Consider the following 15735-nt stretch of genomic DNA (forward strand, 5'->3'; position numbering starts at 1 on the left):
TTCTTTCTCCCCCTCCCCCAAACATGTGACACATAAAAGTTTGCAATAGATGAATCAGACCAGAATTATTTCATTCCAGCTCTGAAACTAATGGTAGCATAGCGATTAGTGTGACACTATTACAGCTCGGGGACGTCAGAGTTCGGTGTTAAATTCCGACTTAAGAAATTTGTACATCCTTCCTGTGAGCATGTGGGTTTCTTCCAGGTGTTCTGATTTCCCCCACAGTCCAGACACAAATTAGTTAGCAGGTTAATTATTCACTGTAAATTGTCCCATGCTTAAGCTAGGGATAAACAGGTGGGTTGATGGGCGGTGCAGCTCGTTTTGCTGATAGGGCCTGTTCCACGCTGCATATCTAAAAAAAACATGCTCAAATAGAAAAATTCAGTGGTTGGGCTTCAACAATTTAAATAACTTGTAACTCGTGAGAATTAGGCTGCAGAAGTAAATTATGTAAAATTATTCTGATGAAATTACATATTAAACTTGGGCCAAAATTTTATTCCTTTAAATTTCCCCAGAACTTGTCAGTCAACAGGCTAAAAATTGGAACATTTGAGAAATGTAAAAGGATTCTTAGTACCTCATGCATTTCAGCTATTCTTCCTGTATAGTATAGAACTCTTTCTGTCAGTGTTGTTTTCCCAGAATCAATATGTGCAGAGATTCCTATATTCCGAATCATTTTGTTAGGTAATATTCGAGATGAACATTGTCGACAGACGCTCCATAAAATCTGGTAGGAAATAAAGAAAGTATTGATTTTACACCTCTATATTGCTCCTCACAAAACTCTGCACTTGTAATTAGTTTTAAGAAATAATTGTTAAGTTATATTAAGTAAAACATTGACATTATATCTCCATGATTCAAAACTTTAAACAAACTTCCAACAATATTTCCCATTGATTTCCCCTTGGACAGTAATCTGCACACCTTTAATTATTTACTACAGTTCTTCCTAGAGTAAGAAGTTATCAAACCAGAGAAATATGACCCACACAATCTAATTGTCTATTCATCCAATCAGCTGGCAACTTTTACGTTGAATGGAAGATATTGACTCCTATCCCCAAGAGGAAATTACTGAAGAATCAAAAATTTATTATTTTACTGACTCAATTTGCAGACTCAAGTATCACGATTTCTTCTGCCATTACAAAACGTCAAAAACTAGAAGATTCTTATTTGAATGCGATTTTCAATAAGCTGCAAGCATCACTGAATGGCAGTTTGGCAAATGTGTGTTTTAGTGTCTCATCTGCACTCTCCCTCATGATAACAATGCTACCTCAACAAAACCACACTGCAGCAGGCTTGAATTACTGTTTAGAGACATGAATGAATATTGGCATCCCTCATAAGAAATGAATTGAGCTAAAGAATTAAAACAAATACCATATCAAGAAAATAGTGATGCTCCTGAGAAGCTATAGGGGCTTCCTAACAATATGATTTGATAAAGGTCCTAGCTTATACAGGGCAAAGAGTGGATGGTTTTAGGCACTAAGGATTTAAATTGATGGACATCTGGTATAAGAGTATGAGGAAAAACTGTTTACTAGGTGGGTCAATATACCACATAACTCCAAGAAATTTGCAAAAAAATGTTTTATGATCATTTATTTACTATTCAATGTGGAGAACAACGTATCAAAAGTTGGACAATTTTGACACACTGGAAAGTCCCCAAAAATGACATCAACAAACAAGATGGCCACCAGCAGAAAAACGTCAGAAATCTTACTGATAACCATCAAATTGCAAGTTTTTTAAACTTGATGTTTTAATGAATGCTCTTTTCACCAACGCTTTTCATATAACAGTAGTTCCTGGAATCAAAGTTGTATCTGTACTGACGTTATGACATTATCAATAACGTAATCAAGGGACAACTCTGGTATTAAGTACTGACGTCATGACACATAACATGCTACCTTATGGCTTCTCAAATGCAGTCTTGTTCATCATCCTCTTCTACCACTGGCTTATTTGTCATATTGTCACATTGTCACAGTTGCCATCTCTGCAATGCTCACATGCACTGGTGCATTCCAGCCCGTGCTTTCTGCAAGTACACATCAGCGTACTGCAGCCTCCTGAACAGTTGCAGTGAATCATCTGAATGAGTACCTCTGGAGCAGGCCTTTTGTCTGTCATCACTGGAATGAGTTTTTCCCCTTCTACCCTCCGTCCCCACTCAGACGGCTCCATTTCATCACTACAGCCCATCCATTCCATAACCTGGTAGTAAGTCTGCAGGGAGTGAAACTTACAGGCCGAGGTGGTTGGTGGCAGTCTTTCAGGCGTGACAAAAGTCTTAGCTCTCACAACTTTCTTGCAGAGCATATTGTATCTGATAGATGTCAGGGAGTTGTTCTGATTTCCATTGAACAACGCCACCATTGCCCCACAGGCATTGGTTTCCACAACATCTTGATGTTGCTTTGGTGAACAGAACGCTTTCGAATAGTCTCTGATTCCCTTTTCTTTCTTGATAATTCTTTGGAACCCCGACTTCTTTCTGATCCCAAATACTCTGGATGTTGAGTCACATCCGGTAAAGGGACGGAGAAACAAAAGATTATTACAAGCCGAGTACCTGCTTGATAATATAGGCATTTGATTTTGCCTTGACCGAGCAGAAACAGAGTTCAGTGTAGTTTGTTACCACTACATGGTAGAGGAAGAGCACGAGGAGATCTGTACCTTTTCCAACGTGGATGGTAGATTTGAAAGCAGATATTGTGGCGGCTGCTTTTGCAATCTCAATGTTGGCATCTTCTTCAGCTTGAATCACTTCGTAAACGTTCCCAGATGAGCTGGATAAACACCTGCTTGTTTGCCTCATTTGACAAGAAGTCCTGCTTTTTTCTAACAAATTTTGTCACCCCTGTAATGTTTACCTTGTTTGCATTCAAATTTCTACTTCAACGCTGATGACTACAACCCTTTATGCTTGGCCCAACCCCATAACCATCAAACACTACAGTGGCTCTGGCGTAATGTTTGACAGTGAATGAGGCGTAGTCACCCGCAATTGAACTGTCGGTGCACCCTCCGTCCATTTTCATCTGTGCAGAAGTGATCCCCCATTTAGGACATAGTGATCTGTCACTGGGGCTGTCTGTGTGACAGCATTGTCCGATTTGGAGGTGACAGTTCTTTATCGCCTCTGACAGTTGTGGCTTATCCAGCTGGTGCAAGATGTTCTTTGCTTCAAACAAAGACATCGCATATGGACAGAGTTTATTAGTTCATCACCGTCTAGCCAGAGATCACCGGTCTGTGATACAACTAGAAACCTCTGGAATAAAACGCTGGGTCTACGGTATGGTCTTCAGCAACTTTGACTGCTCTGCTGGATGCTAGTGTCTTGACCTTCAAACTCCGTCCATCTTCCTAACTATGTCATTTCCTATTGTGAACAGGCCATGTACACTGACATCCACATTTGCATAATCCCATGATGATGTTGCTCAATGATTTATCATCCAAAAATGGCGTGAAACAGTCCAGTTTTGCTGTGACTTTTTCAAGGTCAGCCTCATCTCTACTCACTCTGGAGGTGAACAACTCCTTATGTTGTTCACCTGTTGTGTAACTCTTTGCAGTCAGTTCCTGCATGGCAAGGTCGACACAGTGGAAGAGAGAGTCCAAACTGCTCTCTGGCGCTCTGACAACCCACTTCCTCGCGTTAGGCCCTCTGGGCTTTTTAGTGAGTGCATTATTGTCTGTTCTATCACAAGATCAGAGCCAAGGCCAGCCTAGAGTTGGCTGCTACGCCTGATTACATGGAACCCAGACTGGAACTTCTAACGAAACTCAGGGTTATCATCCTCCAATGCATGCATCTTCTAAAGATAGAGACAAGCTGACTTCAGATAATTTGGATGGTCAGCGGCCGCAAATATTGACAAGCAATCTGAGATGGTACTGAGGTGCATCTCCCATGACCCCATTCGATCGGTCGCAACAAGTGCCCTAGCAATCTCTACCATGTGCTGGTAAGTTGACCCACAGTGTGACGTCATGAAATAATAGTTCATAGTTCTGGCGATAAAACACACTCTGCGGGACTGTGGCGACCCACTTTCTGCGCAGGCGAACTGGCTCACAAATAGCCAGCGCGCGGGGGGAGACTTTGGTAATGCACCTCTGACGTCATTTCCACCCAGAGAGGGCAGGCGCTAGGGATTAAATGCCAGCGCCACAAAGTTTGAATAAACTAGCCTTGAAACAACTTACCGACTGCGTCGTTCTCTCTAGCTCTATATGCAGTACATCGCTACATTGGTGACCCCGACAGTCCAAATGGGATTTGGACCAAAAATGACTGACTCTTCATCTGTTCACGCAGTTTCGCTAAAACTGCCGACTTTCTGGACGCTGCAACCACGCGTGTGGTTTAGCCAAGCAGAAGCCCAGTTCCAGATTCGGCAGATATCCTCTGATTCCACGTGTTACTACCACGTGGTGAGCGCCCTTGACCAGGAGACGGCTGCCCAGGTTGCGGATTTCATACATTCGCCCCCGGAAGAAGGCAAATATGAAGCATTCAAGGCACTGCTCATTGGGACCTTTGGCCTCTCACGGCGTGAGCAGGGTGCCCGCCTGCTTCACCTGGACGGTTTGGGAGTCAGACTGCCGTCAGCATTGATGACCGAGATGCTGTCCCTGGCTGACGGACACAAGCCCTGCCTCATGTTCAAGCAAGAGTTCCTGGAGCACCTGCCCGAGGACATACATCTGCCGCTGGCCGACGCAGATTTCAGCGACCCCCCCGGAAGGTGGCGGCCTGGGCAGACGTGCTGTGGAAAGCCAAGAGGGAGAGCGTGGTGTCTGTAGGTCAGATTACCAGGCCATGCGCCGAACAGCAGACCAGACCAGGCCCGGCAGGGGGGGAGCGCACACTACACAGAGGCAGGAGTGAGGAGGTCAGTGAACAGTGGTCTTTCTACCACCAGCAGTGGGGCAAAAAAGCCTGCCGTTCTCGCCCGCCCTGCAAGGGCCAGGGCCAGGGCCAGCTGCCGCTAATGACTATGGTGGCTGGCCACCAGGACAGTCTCTTGTATGTCTGGGACAAACAGTCGGGAGGCCGCTTCTTGGTCGACACCGGAGCGGAGATCAGCGTCTTGCCCCCGACGGGGTATGACACCCGCAACAGGACCCACCCCGAGGGCCGCAAACGGCAGCACGATACGGACCTACGGCACCTGCACAGTGCAGCTGCAGTTCGGCGCCAGCCAGTTCACGTGGGACTTCACACTGGCCGCGGTGGCCCAACCAGTCCTGGGGGCCGACTTCTTGTGAGCTCACAGCCTGCTGGTCGACTTGCAAGGGAGAAGACTAGTACATGCCGAGACTTCCCAGACGTTCTCCCTGGGTGAAGCCAAGTTGCCGGCCCCACACCTGGACTCCATCACGCTGTCAGACAATGAATTCACCAGAATCCTGGCGGACTTCCCATCGATTTTGGCACCGCAGTTCATGGCAGCCATGCTCAGACACGGGGTACACATCCCGACCCAGGGACCACCCCTCCACGCCCGTGCATGAAGGCTTCCCCTGGACAAGCTCTGACTGGCGAAGGAGGAGTTCAAGGGGATGGAGGAATTGGGGATCATACGGCGGTCCGACAGCCCATGGGCCTCCCCCCTGCACATGGTGCCCAAAGCAACAGGGGGCTGGAGACCATGCGGCGACTACCGCAGGCTGAACGAGGCTGCAACACCGGACCACTACCCTGTGCCGCACATTCAGGACTTTGCAGCAAACCTGCACGGCGCATGGATCTTCTCCAAGGTAGACCTTGTCCGGGGATACCATCAAATCCCGATGCATCCGGACGACATCCCCAAAACGGCACTCATCACCCATTTCAGCCTTTTCGAGTTCCTCTGCATGCTGTTCGGTCTAAAGAATGTCGCAGAGACGTTTCAGTGGTTAATGGACGTGGTGGGACGCGACCTGGACTTCACTTTCATCTATTTGGATGACATCCTCATAGCCAGCAGCAGTCGTCAGGATCATCTGTCCCACCTCCGTCAACTCTACGCCCGACTGAGTGAATACAGCCTCACGATCAACCCGGCCAAATGCCAATTCAGTCTTGATACCATCGACTTCCTGGGCCGCAGGATTACCAAAGACGGGGCAATACCTCCGCCCGCCAAGGTAGATGTGATCCGCCACTTTGCCCGGCCCAACACGGTCAAAGGCCTGCAGGAGTTTGTTTGTATGGTGAACTTCTACCACCGTTTCCTCCCCTCAGCAGCCTGTATCATGCACCCTTTGTACACCCTGATGTCGGGTAAAGGCAAGGACATTACTTGGGACGAGGAGGCCGGGGCCGCTTTCGTTAAAGCCAAGGAAGCCTTGGCAGATGCTGCGATGCTGGTGCACCCCAGAACTGATGTTCCGACTGCCCTCATGGTGGACGCATCCGACACAGCAGTCGGTGGGGTGCTGGAGCAGCTCATCGAGGGGCACTGGCAACACCTGGCCTTCTTCAGCAAGCACCTACGACCACCCGAACTCAAGTACAGTGCTTTCGACTGGGAGCTGTTGGCACTGTATCTGGCAATCCGGCATTTCAGGTACTTCTTAGAAGGCAAGCCATTCACCGTGTTCACGGACCACAAACCGTTGACCTTTGTGTTCACAAAGGTGTCCGATCCCTGGTCGGCTCGCCAGCAGTGACATCTGTCCTACATCTCGGAGTACACAACGGACATCCAGCATGTCTCGGGGAAGGACAACGTTGTGGCAGACACACTCTCCAGACCAGCTGTCCAGGCCCTGTCCCTGGGGGTGGACTATGTAGCACTGGCGGAGGCGCAGCAGGCAGACGACGAGATGCCCAGCTACAGGAACGCAGTCTCGGGTTTGCAGCTGCAAGACTTTCTCGTAGGCCCAGGTGAGAGGACCCTCCTGTGCGACGTGGCTACCGGCCAACCTTGCCCCATCGTCCCGGCAACCTGGAGGCGGCGGGTTTTCGACTCCATACACGGTTTGGCACACCCATCTATCAGGACAAGCGTCCGGCTGGTCTCCAGCAAGTTTGCGTGGCACGGACTTCGCAAGCCGGTCAGTGAATGGGTCAGAATGTGCGCGCTGTGCCAAACAGCCAAGGTGCAATGGCACACTAAAGCCCCGCCGCAGCAGTTCGAACCCACCCACCGGAGGTTCGACCACATTCACGTGGATATCGTGGGCCCCCTACCAGTGTCGCGAGGAGCACGGTACCTCCTAACGATGGTAGACCGGTTCATGAGGTGGCCAGAGGTGGTCCCGCTCAGCGACACATCTGCTGATTCCTTTGCCCGAGCACTGATCGCAACCTGGGTAGCACACTTCAGGGTACCGTCCCACATTACCTCCGACAGAGGCGCCCAGTTCACCTCCAGCCTGTTGGAAACGCAGCTGCACCACACAACTGCCTACCACCCACAGTCGAACGGACTGGTGGAACGCTTCCACCGTCACTTGAGGTCGGCTCTCATGGCCCGCCTGAGAGGACTTAACTGGGTGGACGGGCTTCCCTGGGTCCTGCTTGGAATTCGCACAGCGCCCAAAGAGGATCTACATGCCTCGTCGGCTGAGTTGGTGTATGGTGCGCCCCTGGCCGTCCCGGGAGAGTTCAAACCAGCCCCAAGGGGGCAAGAGGAAGAACCTGCAGCTGTCCTGGACAGGCTACGCGAAAGGCTTGGCAACCTGGTCCACGTACCAACTTCACAGCACTGACGGACCCTGACCCATGTACCCAAAGACCTGCAGAACTCTAAGTTTGTGTTTGTATGAAGGGGCAGACACCGGACGTCGCTACAGCGGCAGTACGAGGGGCCATTCAGGGTGATCAACAACAACGGGTTCACGTACGTTCTGGGCATTGGGGGGGAGAGAGGAGGTTTTCACGGTGGACCGACTCAAACCGGCCCATGTGGACTTGGCGCAGCCGGTCGAGGTTCAGGCACCACAGCGCAGAGGCAGACCTCCCAAACAGAGGCTGAACCAGACTGTGGACATTGGGGTGTGTATCGCCGGTTCTGGGGGTGGGGTTATGTGGCGACCCACTGTCTGCGCAGGCGAACCGGCTCACAAATAGCCAGCGCACGGAGGGAGACATTAGTAATGTACCTTCGACGTCATTTCTGCCCAGAGTGGGTGGGTGCTAGGGATTTAAATGCCAGCACCGCAAAGTTTAAATAAACTAGTCTCGAAACGACTTACCGACTGCGTGTCATTATTTCAGCGCTATGTGTAGCACATCGCTACAGCACTACCATTGTTAGAAACAGTGAAATATAGCAAAATAAGACAGGTATGGGTCTGATTCTTTTCACTGGTGGACATTTTTTTAACGTCAGATTTTTTTTACTTTCCCGTGTTCCGTTTCTGTCCAACTTTTGATATGCTGTTCAGTACGTCTTAAAGTACAAGAAATGACCAGAAAACTTTTTTTGTAATTTTTTGGGGTAGTGGTATTTTGGTGCTATATTGACAGCGTTATACACTCAGCAAACAGGATGTGAAATGTTCGACCTGTGAAGAAACAGAGTCAATTCCTGCTGAAGGAAATTGGACAGACATCAGATAGGATAAGTTGCAGCATTATGAGAAAAAGGTACAGAAATAGGACTGAGAGAATTGGTCTACAGGAAATGGGCAGAGATTCAATGAGCCCAAGATTCAAGTGTATTATTAAGAAATGTATAAATTACATAACCTTGAGATTTGCTTGCTGTCAGGTTGTGACAAGGCAAGAAACTCGCAAAAAAAAAAACAACTTAAAGAAAAATAAAGGAATACAAAAGACCAATACTCAATGCACCAGAGAAAGAAAAATGTACAAATCATGCAAACACTTGAAGTGAACAACAACAGCATTCTGAACTAAAATTGAATCCCCAGATCCGAACCAGAGAGCAGCCCGCAGAAGGCCCAGACCCGTGCTAATCAATTCATCATAATAGCGGACACAGAAAACAGCAACTGGAGCAGTCTTCACAGCCTCAGCACCACAGAGAGAACCATTGTGGAAAACAAGCAAAATCAGCTCTCGCCCATCTTTTCAGTCCACCTGGGCCAGCATTTAAATTGACCCTGTGACAGAACAGTGAGATGCTCTATCATGCTGGAGAGAGGGACGAAGATCACAGAGAGCAGGTAAAATCGGTTATCAGCTTCAATCTGGGCTGGCATTTAAATTGTCTAAGCAGTAGCATCACTGCTGCAAAACACCCCGGGCCAAGATCACGCTGCCAGCGACTCACTCTGGGCCCACATTTCATCAGCCAGGCTGAAGCTACTCTCAAGCTCTTCAAATAAGCTCAGTGCCCTGGGCGATGCAACCTTGCACCCGGGCCAGTCATAAAAGCATCAAAATCGAATCCCCTCTGCCCAAGTACCAACTTCTCCTGACCGCACCCAGAGCGATTCAACCTTGCTCCGAGCATCAGAACTCCATCTGCATTAATTCATCGCTCTGAACTCGCCTCACTATCACCTGCCCCTTCACAGTTTGCGGTGATAATTGAACACAATTTACCTCAGGAAAAGTATTTTTAGCTGATTTCTTAGTTTTTTTTGACTCCCAGGAAGCTGCTGCACACATTTGGTATCTTCAATTGTCAACTGCAGTGTTGCAATAAACTTTGATAGCAATACATACCAAAATCCATTTTGCAGAGGACATTTGCTAATTGGCTGATGCAATTTGAAACTTCATATAAATAAATGAGAAGGAACAAATTATATTGAGCTTCCAACCCTGATTCATATCGAAAGGTGAGGTGCTGGCTGGTAAAGCAGCAATGCAGAACTATTTACACGCTAAACAGTGACAAAGCTAAGTGATCCCATGCCCAATAGATCAGATAAAAGCTGTGCATCCTGCCTCATCTGGTTGTGAATGGTGCTGGACAGTTGCTGATGCGTACACAAAGTTCAAATCCATTCACAAATCCTCAGCAGGAACCAGTCGTTAGCTGCATGCATCTGTAATCAAGACAATAATCAGGCATAGACTAATAACTGGCAAGTAGCATTCGGATTGCAAATGTGCCAGACAATAGCCATCTTCAACAAGTTTAGAAACCTACCCTTCACATTTATTGCCACCACCATCACCTAGTCCCTCACCAGCAATATCTGGATTCACCATTGCGCAGAAACTTACTCAAACGAATCACTTAAGTACAGTGATTACAAAAGCAGGTTGAAGCTGGGCATTCTGTGAAATGTGACATATCTACTGACATGGCACTCCAGGAATATAAAGGCACACCCAGCATTTGCCTGACTGAATGCAACTTCAAAAACACTTGACAAGCTTAAGAACATCCAAGACAAAGCAGCATGGTCATTCCAGTTGACCCAAACAAGTGTAATTAAGAGTACGTTAAAGGATTGACACAATATCATGGGCCTGTACTGTGCCACCTTCAGTGCGGTACAGGCAGCGGGACACCTTCAGCACAGTACAGGCCCTTAAGCCCATGATGTTGTTTTGGTAGGTCCAATTTAAAGACAGAAAATGATATAAATGGTAAGACTCTTGGCAGTGTGGAGGATCTGAGAGATCTTGGGGTCCGTGTTGATAGGACACTCAAAGCTGCTGCGCAGGTTGACAGTGTTATTAAGAATGGGTATGGTGTGTTGGCATTCATCAACCGTAGGATTGAGTTCAAGAGCTGTAAGGTAATGTTACAGCTAAATAAGACCTTGGTCAGACTCTGCCTGTTTTGTTCACCTCACTACAGAAGGATATGGATACTATTGAGAGAGTGCAGAGGAGATTTACAAGGATGTTGCCTCGGGTGTACCTTATGAGAATAGGTTGCGCGTACTTGACCTTTTCTCCTTGGAGCGACAGAGGATGAGGTGACCTGATAGAGGTGTGTAAGATGATGAGGGGCATTGATCAGAGATCCAGAGGCTTTTTCCCCAGGGCTGAAATGGCTAACATGAGGGGGCATAGTTTTAAGGTGCTTGGAAATAAGTACCGAGAGGATGTCAGGGGTAAGTTTTTCAGACAGAGAATGGTGGGTGCGTGGAATGAACTGCCGGCGGCGGCGATGGAAGCGGATACAACAGGGTATTTTTTAAAGAGCCTCTTAGATAGGTACATGGCGCTTAGAAAAATAGAGGGCTATGTACTAGGGAAATTCTAGGTAGTCTGTAGAGTAGGTTACGTGTTCGACACAACATTGTGGGCCGAAGGGCCAGTAATACGCTTGTAAATTTCTATGTCCTATGACGGCGATGGACAATTTAAACAGCTGATAGGAGGACCATACTACAACAACAATCTCATCCCCACTGATGACAGGCCCAGTATATGAATGCTAATGGGACGGCGGCAGCTTCAGGCAGAAATGTTGAAAAGATCCATCTCAACTATCGCCTGCGATCCCGAAGCAGCTGCAAGACTGGATTGCCAGTGACAGCAGGGACAACAGTGCACGTTCAGTCGGTGAAAGCTGGCTCAGGAATCACGGACCCCATCATTAAACTTGCTCCTGCCAAACTGCGACAGGGGTCTCAGACCCCTTCTCCAGTCCACCTTCAGGACTGGTCTTACCTGGCGGACACTGCGCAAAACGGCGGGCCGCGCCGGCTTCCGCGGCAACGCGAGAGCGGCTTTCAACAGGTACATGGCGACGAACCCTGCCTACCCACGCCGCCGGCTTCTCTGCGCTGCTGCTTCCGGCAGGCAGCACGCAAGGTCGAGGCTGCCGCTTCCGCCGCACGGCGCCGGACTCCGCACACTGCGCCCTCTACCGGCGGGGCCTGGGGAAGCTCCTCCGAACACATCCGCTGCAGCGCACCATCAACTTGTATGTAGTTGCTGGGTCGTCCCTTACGCTCATGCTTGTAGCTCCTAAACCCCGATCTCAAAAGGAATATGCAGAGACAAATTGAGAGCTCCTCAAACAGGGAGGTTTTATGTTTCACTCCTGGACAAATAGTCATAGTGAGGGGACTTCAGAGATGATCAAAAGTGGGTATAGTACTTGGAAAGATTAAAGACAGAACTGGACCCCCCTCTCTACACAGTGGAGATTGTACCTGATGTCACCTGGAGATGACACGTCGATCAATTGAGGAGAACAGTGGCAATTGTTAGAGAAGGAAGATGGTCACAGCTGTCAGATCCACTCCCCTGCCGTCCCAGAGTCACCCACCACAGAGGAGGCTCAGAACCCGGTACTGTTTCACAACCACAAATCTCACCTGCCAGAGTTATCACCGACTCCACTTCTATCAGGTAAGACTTTATTGTCCCATAAATTGTCCCATTTAGGCCTAAAACTGTAATCGTTGTGGAGGATTTGTGAGTCCACAACGATTACAGTTTTAGGCCTAAATGGGACAATTTAAAATCTATATAGTAGTTGTCCTGTATAGTGTACTGTGTACAGGTATATATATATATATATATTTGGGTTGAAATGCATTCTATATTGAGTTGGAGTTTATAGCTAAGCAGGGTAGAGTGTAGTGTATTTAATATTTCAGTATTATTTGAGTAATATTGTAAACATTTGATTGTGTTCTTTGTTTACATATTTCATTACGGGTTAATGTAAGAAGTACATACGTCATTGAGCACACGTCATCTGTGAGTCTCTTTTAAAAAAAACAAGGCAAGTATGCCGATTCCTGTGTTTTTCTTTCAGGTACTTTCTGGAGCTTCCTCCAACTAAAGATATTCATTGAGGGTTGTTATTTTGTATGGGTGTGGTAAACTGGACACGCGCCTCTGCTGACTGCTCCTGTGGCTCCTCCCACGGACCCCGGTATAAAGGTGATTGGGGCATAGCTCCTCCCTCAGTCTTCGACATGTCGTGCTCCCCTTTTGCTGTTAATAAAAGCCAATTGCTCACTTCCAGTCTCCTGAAGTTATTGATGGTGCATCAATGGGTGAGTGGCAACATCAAAGAGCCAGGAAATAGTGTGGGATGTAATGCCTTGAGAGAGCAGCAAGCACAACTGTGTATTACCAGTGATTATTTATGATATATAGGGTAATTAACCACGTAAAAAGACTGCAAATCAAACTGATATATATTGCATGCAAATGGCCCAAATTTAAATTAGTCAGGACTTCATTGGCAGTGGCATTTTAAAGTACATTTTTAACGAATAAAGTTCTAGATCAATATTTTCAGTTACTTCAAATCACATTAATGTTGAGTAGTTCTGAGATAAAGGTTTTTGACCCTTTGAGACTTTACTGAGACATGTTAGAGAACCTAATAAGAACTTAGCCAGCTCTTTACGTCCTGCTCCTGAGACCTGACATCTGCAGTCAGCTGCTCTGCAAAGACTTTTTTCCCATACATCTTTAAACTTCCCTTTCTCATCTTATGCACAAGTCCTCTAGTATGACTGACTGCCCTGTCTGTGCTTCTCATAAGTTTGTCAAACATAGAACAGTATAGCGCAGGGCAGGTGTTGTGACGCACGATACTGACCCTAGTGTATTTGCCTCCAGCAGTGTGTTTCACAAATGCACTTCTGATATCTCCCCTATGCTTTTCTGCAGTCACGTTATAAGAATGCCCTCTTGTATTTACCATAGCCACCATGTGAAAAAGGCACTGGCTGTCCACTCTACCTATGCCATTTATCATCTCATACAACTCTATCAAGTGTCCTCTCATCCTCCTGTGCCCCAAAGAGAAAACTCCTACCTCAGTTAACCTTTGCTTTTTAGATATGTTCTCGAATCCAGGCAAATTTCAAACAAGAGAAAATCTGCAGATGCTGGAAATCCAGGCAACACACACAAAATGCTGGAGGAACTCAGCAGGCCAGGTACCCACTATGGAAAAGAGTACAGTCGATGTTTCAGGCCGAGATCCTTCCTGGTAAATTTCCTCTGCACCCTCTCAAAAGCTTCCATATCCTTACTATAAGGATGTGACCAGAACTACACAGTACTGCCAAGTGTGACCTCACCAACATCCTATACAACTGCAACATAATATCCCAACTCCTGTAGACAATGCTCTGATTGATGAAGGCCAGTGTGCCAAACACCTTCTTCAAACCTTTCCTTACTGAAGGACCCGGCACACCAGATGGCATCTTTAAGAGGCCAAAGGCTCATTGATATGGCTGAAAGCAAGGGAGAGGGGGACTCCAAGCCAAGCTGAGACAAAGAGGGTTGAGGCCTCCTCTATCCAGCATCCTCTTGGAGTCACTGGAGAACAAGATTGAGAACCTCACAGTAAGACTGCTGTAATGAAGAGAACTGAGGGTCTGTCCACTGTTTGCTTGATTGAGATGTGGTTTTCTCTGGGCACATCAAATACAGTGATCAAATCCAAATGCTTCTTGATTTACTGTATGGAGCAATCAGGTGAGTCAGGAAAGCCAAAAGGAAGAGGTGTGTGTATTATGATGAACTCTTGTTGGTGCTCCAATGTGGTGGTTTTGTTGAACTCGTGTTTCCCCTGACCTTGAACACCTCGCAGTCAATGCCGTCTGTTCTCTTTACCTAGGGAGCTCTCTGTAATTCTGACCACAGTTTACATGTCACCTGTGACTGACTATAATCAAGTAGTCACAATACTGCATGATGCTGTCTCCAAATAAGAAACAGTCCATCTTGGTGTATTTCAAATCTTAGCCAGAGACTTTAACCCGGCTTGTTTGAAGAAAATCCTGCCCAATTACCCTCAGCATATAACTTGGAGGACCAGAGATCCCAAAACACTGGACCACTGTTATATTAAGATAAGGAATGCCTAACTTTCCTTGCCCTGACCACATTTTGGTAAATCAAATCACTTGGCTGACCTTATCCTACCTGCATACAGGCCAAGGCTAAAGAGCAAAGCTCCAGAGATGAGGAAAGAAGAGGTGGTCCTGGGAGGCAGAGGGGCAGCTACAGGATTGCTTTAAATCAGTGGACTGGGCCAGGTTGAAGCATTCAACTAGAGATCCGAAAGAATCAGAAGCCCTGCATGAACCATGAGAACAAAATCTGCTGAGAGCCAGATTGGAGACATTCAAGTCTGGTAACCAAGAAAGTTACAAGAGGTGTAGGTACAATTGTCGGGAAGCCATCTCACAGGCAAAAAGGAAATCCTGGACCAAACCAGAATCAACAAAGTGTGCTCAACAGTTGTTGCAGGGCTTGAATACGATCACCTTTTATATAGTTAAGTTACATGAGAGACAGCAGGTCTCATTGCCTCCTATGCTCACTTTGACCATCAAAACATGGAGGAACCATCACAAACTCTCACATCTCCCAATAATCCTATGACTTCAGTCTCTCAACCCAGCGTGCAAGCTGCTGTCAGGACGGTGAGCCCATGACAAGATCTGGCCTGGACGGGGTACCCAGTAGCACTAACATCCACTGTGATGAAGTGCTTTGAGAGTCTGGTGAAACACATCAACTCCTGCCTGAGAAATGACTTCGATCTGCTCCAATTTGCCTACAGAAGCAACAGGTCCGGATCAGATGCCAACTCATTGGCTCCTTGCTCAACTATGGAACACCTGGACAGCAAAGATGCATACACCAGAATACCCTTTATCAACAACAGCTCATCATACAAAACCAGCATCCCCTCAAAACAAATCAATAAGCTCCAAGACCTTGGCCTCAATACCTCCTTGTGCAATTGAATTCTGGAATTCCTCACTTGTAGACCCCAGTCAGGTTGAATTGGCAACAACATCTCCACGATCTCCATTAGCACAGATGGA

General features: G+C 47.3%; 1 protein-coding gene and 1 long non-coding RNA gene across 2 annotated transcripts in view; one reads left to right on the plus strand and one right to left on the minus strand.

Moving 5' to 3' along the window:
• Positions 1–11744, minus strand: part of gfm1 (G elongation factor, mitochondrial 1) — a 76052-nt gene extending 64308 nt beyond the window's left edge. Inside the window, exons 1-2 of the mRNA XM_059947369.1 lie at positions 11588–11744; positions 587–739 (exon numbers count right to left, since the gene is read on the minus strand). Coding sequence (XP_059803352.1) covers positions 587–739; positions 11588–11662 — 228 coding nt within the window. The 5' untranslated portion in view covers positions 11663–11744. The remainder of the gene's footprint in view (positions 1–586; positions 740–11587) is intronic.
• Positions 11745–11746: 2 nt separating this feature from the next.
• Positions 11747–12893, plus strand: LOC132379487 (uncharacterized). The gene is made up of 2 exons (XR_009507442.1): positions 11747–12274; positions 12687–12893. It is a non-coding gene; the product is annotated as an uncharacterized LOC132379487 (long non-coding RNA).
• Positions 12894–15735: the final 2842 nt, after the last annotated feature.

Source organism: Hypanus sabinus, chromosome 2, assembly GCF_030144855.1.
Source record: "Hypanus sabinus isolate sHypSab1 chromosome 2, sHypSab1.hap1, whole genome shotgun sequence".
NCBI classification, from domain to species: Eukaryota; Metazoa; Chordata; class Chondrichthyes; order Myliobatiformes; family Dasyatidae; genus Hypanus; species Hypanus sabinus.